The sequence below is a fragment of the Stegastes partitus genome, unplaced genomic scaffold (assembly GCF_000690725.1).
Source record: "Stegastes partitus isolate 25-593 unplaced genomic scaffold, Stegastes_partitus-1.0.2 Scaffold1072, whole genome shotgun sequence".
Taxonomy (NCBI): domain Eukaryota; kingdom Metazoa; phylum Chordata; class Actinopteri; family Pomacentridae; genus Stegastes; species Stegastes partitus.
Window position 1 is genome coordinate 31,350 of NW_007578803.1, and position 7,625 is coordinate 38,974.

Consider the following 7,625-nt stretch of genomic DNA (forward strand, 5'->3'; position numbering starts at 1 on the left):
TTTTTTCCACTCGCTGATAGTAACCCTGCCAATACACACTGTGTCTCAGCCTAATGGGGACTGAGTGCTCCTGAAACTTGCATGTCGGGGGGTTTAAACTGTTTCATTGTTTTAAAAACCAACCTTTGAGATAACAGATAAACATAAAATATGTAAGAGCGGTTTTACGAGCAGCCTCCCAGCTATTTGCAATAGACTTTCCTGTTCTTTTTTTCCCTTGTCTCTTGCTTCTTTCCTCTCAGACGAACCCAGCGAGGAAACGGCAGGCCAGTTTCCCTCTAGTGTATTTTACTCTCCCCTCCATTAAGGCTTTCTACCCAATAAAAGTTGACAGCATTATTCCATGGCTCCATCCTTTCAGAGGGAGTCCTGAGGGAGGAGCACTCCAGGCAAGTGTTTTTGTTGTGTGGAAGCAGGAGAGAAAGTTTGTGTGCGACAACAGAGACAAAGACTCCACTGTATGTTATTCATACTCACATTACCATTAGCTGGCAGGTAGAGGATCAGACAGGATAACAAACAGGTTACCCAGCTCATTTCTCCAGAATTCTGTTTGCAGTAGCGATGGCAGCTCCCTCGGCTTGCTTGGACTTGCAAACGATGAAGCAACAACTCCCACCTCAGCCCCCCCACCACCACAGCAGGAGCTCAAAGATACTGTGCATGTTCTGAGCACACACACACACACAAATCACTTGTACAGACAAATACCTCATGCCTGTTGGGCTATCTCCTGCATACCTCCTTGGAGTGACTAATCTGTTGGCTTGTAATGGTTGCGCTAATCAAAATATCCCCTTGAGAGTGCAATGGGGCAGAACAACATGATAGGATTGGCTGCAGACGCAACAGAATCCAATCAGAGCTTGTTGCAATCTGGATCTGGGACTCAGATGAACCTTGTGCACTTGGAGGATCCCAAAAAGTGACTGGATACCACCATATTTAGTTTGTGCATATGCAACGTTTTCCGTTTGGATTCTCCCCTTTGAGGTTTTACACATAAATGAGGCCTACATTTGATAATAGTCATATATTGCTGATGTACTGCAGGACAAAATTTGATTTAGACAATCTATAAGACAACCAATTAATACAACTGGAAAGCCTCATGATACAACACCAACGATAGCATCACAATACAGCCAATCTCAACACGCTGCAAGACAATCCTCTATGATACATCAAGATATCCGTGAAACGGAAAAAAACAAACCCCTAAAATGGCAAAATGCCAACATTGTGCGTTTATTCACTGTATTGTGTTGTCAAGGTGCATGTCTTATCAGTATTTTTCAATTTTATTTCCAAGTAATTCCATTAATTAGCTCTCGGATTTACTTCCTAACATACTTCGTGGTGAGTTTTTTCGTCTTCACCGTATTTTAGTTAGCTTACCCCCTAACCCATCAGTAGTGACCCTGTCAAACTGATTGTAGAAATTTGTGAACAGTGCCAACATGTTCTATTCAAAATATTGATGTTTGCCGTCCATGCATTGATAATGTATCACAAAAGGAAGTCATACGATACACTGATGTCTTGATATTTTGTCCCCGACCAATTACCTCCGATTTGAAAGATGAAATTACACAAGGGCCATAACTAATCATCATAATCACTGTCAGATAATCTGCCGATTATTTTGTTAATCATTTAGTCAAGGAGGAAAGACCACCCATCCCATGTTTGTCTTGATTTGTTTGACCCACAGTCCAAAATACAGTGATTTTGAGTTCAATGCTTTAACACGAAGAAAATAACTACATTTAAGAATTGGAGAAGCTGTAAGCAACTAATTCTGGGGTATTTTTGCTTAAAAAATTACTCCGTTTTTTAAACAATCATCTAAATACTTAATAATGCAATCAGATACCCAATGAATTTACTAAATTATACTGCAGTTCTCTATGTTTCAACAAACTGGGTCTACTGTACGAAGCACTTCCGTAGACTGAATTTGTAGTGGTCGCTGCTAGATTTTTTAATTTTTTTTTACTTATGTAACTACAACATCCAAAAACACAGCAGCCTGAGCGAGAAAGCCCACAGGCAGCAGAGTGGAATTTGCTCTAGTCGCCCAAACTAAATACCCCGGCTCTGTTACCGCAATTCAAGAACGGCATCTGGATGCAGCAATGCAGTTTTTCCCCCATACTCTCATTCACTTGGACAGCCGATGACGTTCGCTCGCCTGGCTTGGAATCTACGACTGCTGCCAGCGAGAGTTGTGAATGGGGAGGCAGGCAAGCAGACAGAGGCGCACACACACACACACACACTGACATACACACACACACAGACACACAATAAGCTCAGGGTCTACTGCGCTGATGTTGCTCGCGTCACAGTGGCTAAGTTCAGGTTACATTTAAACAAAGGAATTCACCCCCACACCCCTCATCTGCTAACACACGCATAAATCCACAGTGTACCCTGGTATTAAACCTGCACGCTCACTCTGACTGTATGTCAGCTATAACATTAAAAAGCCACAGCTGATCTCAGATCTCACTGAAACAAAGAGCCATGTCAGGCCCGAGGACCTTTGCTCTTTTTCATCTGCCATGACCCCCTCCACCGATTTCCTCGGCTGACAAAACTCACACAGACACCACAGCCTTTAAGATCAGCATTTCCCGCTGCCTGCTGTGACATGGCGAACAGCGCCGTGACTGTCAGATGATACTCAGATGACCATGCTGGAGATCGGGGTGTTTCATTTCACCGCATACCCATCATCCATAAAGTATCTTCCGCAGAGACCGGAGAGCAGCTCCACAGGAAGATGGAGCTCGGATGGCAGTAGCCCACTCAGTTTGTTATGTAACAATCAATTTGATTAAATAGCTTATGGGCTGCATCTAACTGATAGTGTATAATACTATTTCGCTTTATGTAAGACAGCAGTCACTTAACGAGATGGTTCAATATGGTCGGAGCCGCTTTCTATGGAAATCACAATGAGTCGTTTTTCCACTCTGTGATTAACACACAACAGCAAATTGATTGTAAATCCTCTTTGATCCAACAGTTTTTTTTTTTTTAACCAAGTTCCCAGTTCACATTTTAATCTCAAAATAATCTCTCAGTTCTCATAACCAATGATGAGCATTCACAGGGTCTTGGCAGTGAAACTCAGAGCAGCACTGTCATCGCTGACACAGAGGAGCCACAGAGGTTGACACTGGGTCTGCTCGGCTGGAGGGGGGGGATGTCAATAGCTTTTTTATTTCTTTGCTGCCGCTCACACTGTTTCACTGATTCGGGAGGTGTGAGGATGCTGGCATAAACAAGCCAAAGACTTCAGTGTAAACTGGGCCTTCCTGTTGTGCGTAGCTGGGAGCGTTTGGACAGAGGATGCTTGCCTCTCGGTTCGGCTCTGGCTCGGGATGCACTCGCATAAACAAACAGGAATAAACACTTTTTATTCGCTCCATTCGCATTCTCTCACTGTTGCTAGCATGCAGCCTAAAGTGAAATTGTTTGTACAGTATACTGTACTCTACACATACATACAGTCGTCCTCAAATGTATTCATACTCTTTTATTAAAGGAAGGGCAAAATTCACAATAGTCATTCAAAACTCAAATAACTAGAAACAGAAAAAAGTAATAAAAATTTTTTTAAAAAAAATATTAATTATATTTCAGTGAAATAAGACATTGCTTTTGAGTTGTGGTTGAAAAGAATAATTTAAAAAAACAAAACTGTCCCAGACAAATTAGAGCACTTTGCTGATGAGCAGTGGGCCAAAATCAAAATACCTGTCAACAGGTGCAGAAGTCTGATTGACTTGACTGTAGTGATTGGCTCAAAGGGTTGTTCATATTAGTTTACGGGTCCCATCATGCTTGTTTTTTTGTTTGTTTTTTATATTTCTGTTGAACCAAAGCAACGTCAAACATTTTTATTTATTTTTACTTTTGTCAATTTCAACTTATTTCAGTGACAGCTGTTTTTTTTCCCATCTTTAATGGGAGGGTATGAATACATTTGAGGACAACTGTACGTGCACACGAGTGAGATGCAGAGGAGTTACCACCAGCACACTGGGATCTGCACAGCCTTTGGCACCCATCCCTGTAATACAAACCCTCTAATGATTCAGACCGTTCAAGGATACAACCAATAATGCTCTCACAACAACCTGTGACATGTTGCAGTGTGCGCCCTGCAACAAATCTTAACACAACTGTTGAGTCAGTCTCACACGGCTGCATTTACAGGGGCATTGATCAAGCTGCTGGGAAAGTCGTGCTTCAGCTATTAACTCAAAGAACCGTCTCATCCAGTGCTTGTAAGAGGCCCTTCTTTCTCTCCCACACACAGTCAGGGCAGGGACTGGATGAGCACCAATGTAGCAGCTGTGACAAGCAAGATCTGTCACGGGTCATTAACTGCTCTTATTAATTCATGAAGCTCGATTCACCCGGCCCAGTCGTGCTCTGCTACCATAAAACAAATGTCCAGTCTGACCCACAGGCGTTCCTCACAAGCGTTTTGACAGCATGTCAGCTTCCCTGTCCATTTTATGACTCCATTAGTGCGCACGTAACACTCTCTGCCATCTCTGCAGACCGTCCCTTTGTTTAAAAAGTATGCCATCATTGGTAACATTAATGGAAGAAGCTCTCCGAGGATCAAAGTCTTGCTTCTGCAACTCCACAGAGACCGTTAAGCACATGAAACCACGCGCTGCCTGCAACCAAACTTGTGTGTTTACTTCACTTGCGAGAGCGAATGCATGTTTGACAGACCGCAAAACTGAATCCCTTTAAATTTAGAGGGCTGTTAGTAAAAAATGATGTGATTTATTCGGAAACGACTTAAGTATGTGGTGTGGCGTTCCAAGGAAGCCGGATGTTTTCATCATACTAGTTTTTATCACAAAAAAAAAACAGGGTTGAAAACCTCCAGAGGGCTTTAAAGGTCCCATATGGTACTTTTTTATGACAAGTGAATTTAAGTCACTCGTGTTTCCAGAATATATATTTCAAGTTTCAGCTCAAAGTAGTGCACAGATTCTTCACTCTACCTATAATAGCAGTGGCTTTAAACCCTGCTCAAAACAGGCTGTTTCAGTGTCTGGAGCTTTAAATACAACTTGCTCAAAACTACACTTTATCATCTATAAAGAAAGTAAACAAACAAGGGGATGTTCGATCTCATATTTTGTGAGTCTCAAGACACGCTGATGAAAATGTGATTTTGCATCATATGGGTCCTTTAAGGAAGCTGTAGCGTGGCCAAGCTACAGCGAGGAAAATGTATTCCTTTTTAGTTTATGATACTGGGCATTGCTTATGTCAAAGAGGAGACTCATAATTCGTCTTGCTGTTTACGATTACACATCAAAAACATTCCCCAAATCCAATGATCTGGGACCCTGCCACATTGAAATACAAGACAACTCTGCATCATTATGCAACCAAAGTGCTTAAAAGTGAAATATAAGTGGCTGCACAACCTCTCACTGAAAGATTCCCATTCATGAGAAACAATCATGGAGTCCCAGTTTACCTTCAGGCCTTCCTCCCTTGCCCTCAGCTCGACCCTGTCCTCCTCAAAAGCAGCCTTTAAAGACACCCTCGTATTTCAGACCGTATTGTCAGCCTGCATGTGGCCTTTCTCAGACATTTTTTTTTTTATTTTTTTTTTTGCCTGTTTCCACACTGATAACCGGTGAGTGTGTCTCTGCAGGGCCCTCACACGGATTTCAACACCAGTCACGTCATCAGATCACCGCTCCAACGCCAGCCAGCCTGCACTCGTTTTATTCCCTGTGTGGAAAGGAGTTTATTCCCTGCCTCTCGGTGTGTGCTTCAGCATGCATGATGTTGCGAAAGAGCGCTTTCATTTGCACAGACAGCGAAAGCGGATGTGGGAGGCAGACCGCCCCCCCTATTTTTTCTTTCTTTTTTTTTTTTTTTTAACATATGTGGGAAAACGCATACGATCTGTCAAAATCAGTGAGGATAAATCAACCTGGGAGGCAGTTTTTTTTTTCTTTCTTTCTCCTGATCACAAGATGAGCAGCTCCCCGGTGCTGACCTGATGCTGCCCGTGTTCTCTTGCATAAGACTGTGTTTCTGTTGCATCTGTAGGATTTACCTGCTGTAATGAGGCGTACAGTCCGCAGGCTGCCGTCATCATTATTCCCACCTTTTCTGCATACTGAGCGCAACAAAAAAGCAGTGACACAGCCAGGCCTGCTTACTGTTTGCTCCTTCAATGTGTGTCAACTTACCCTCTCTCGCTTTTAGCAGTACAGTGTTGGCTACTATGTTCTCCAGCTCCATCAAAAAAATCCTAAGTGCAGAAGGGGTTTTCGGTACACAAGAAAAAAAAAAGAAAAAGAAAAAAAAAAAAACAGCGTCCTATCGGCGTGTACGGTGTGTTTCAGTCTTCTTCACTCCTCGTCGGTATCCGAGCAAATCTCTCTCATATCAAAGTCGTAAAGGATAAAACAGGATGTCATAGATTTGCTTGCAGTGTAAGCTGGGCATGGTTCTTGTTGTGGGCTGGAAGTGCGGCGCTGCATTTCTACTCCAATCCCCCCAAAACCATTCCATGCGTAATGTGGGTGCGAAGTCTCTCTCCGTTGCAAGGGGGAAACTGAAAGGGAATCTGGAGGCTCCGACGTCTAGCGAACCGGGCTTCTTTCAGCGGGATCCTTCTCAACGGTACGCCAGGATAGCAGCAGCTTTACCTTACAACAGCAGGGGTTGGCTGAGTGCACCAGAGAGGACATCGGCGCGGCCCCCCTCCCCGGTTGGTGCGTAATCAGAATAGGCTGGGCCTCTCCGCTACAGCTGCGTCAAGACACCGAGTTCGAAGCCCTCCACAGGCTCAGCCAAGCTGTCAGCAAAATAAAAGCCCGACACTCGTGCGATACTTGTGATAGTGTCTCGTGGTTTATTGCAGGAATGAAGACATGATCAGAGATATCACCACATTGTTTGTACTGCACTTGGTATATTGTATAGTGTGATGTGCAATGCATAATGACCCTGGGCCCACCAGGACCCACACACCACACCCCTCCTATATGCACATTGTTATTAGTTCTACTTTTCATATTGCATCTTGTACTCTATAATACTCTGTAGTATATCAGAATATTTTACTGCAAATTCTTACTGTATCTGCTAAAGACCCAAGCTCTTGTCTGATATGCGTTTAAAAAAAAAAAATTCTCTTTGCTATTTGGTCTTATTGGAACCTAATAAGTATAAAAACTAAATATCATAGATGTTAGTGTAGGTGTCCACACACATGGTATAAGGCCCCAGTTAAGCAGAATTAACTACAGTGGTAATATAACCCAAAATGTTATGTGAGCGCATGTGGACGGCAGGTCTTAAGAGGGTATTCTGTACTCTCATAAAACTCTACTCTTATTTTACTTTAATTGGAAATACCACCAACATGCACCTTATTGTAAGTACCAACAATTTTTGTACATTTCTGTAATTACCAGAATTTTAGGCACCTTATTGCTGTTTCTTCTACACTTTGGACAACAATTGCGTGATCTTTTGTACATTGTTTCTCATCTATCTATCTATCTATCTATCTATCTATCTATCTATCTATCTATCTATCTATCTATCTATCTATC

General features: G+C 42.7%; 1 protein-coding gene across 1 annotated transcript in view; it reads right to left on the reverse strand.

Moving 5' to 3' along the window:
* LOC103367614 (G protein-coupled receptor kinase 5-like) overlaps window positions 1-6,747 on the reverse strand; it is a 28,184-nt gene extending 21,437 nt beyond the window's left edge. The window contains exon 1 of the mRNA XM_008295698.1: window positions 6,252-6,747. Within this exon, the coding sequence (XP_008293920.1) occupies window positions 6,252-6,303 (52 nt within the window). The 5' untranslated portion in view covers window positions 6,304-6,747. The remainder of the gene's footprint in view (window positions 1-6,251) is intronic.
* Window positions 6,748-7,625: the final 878 nt, after the last annotated feature.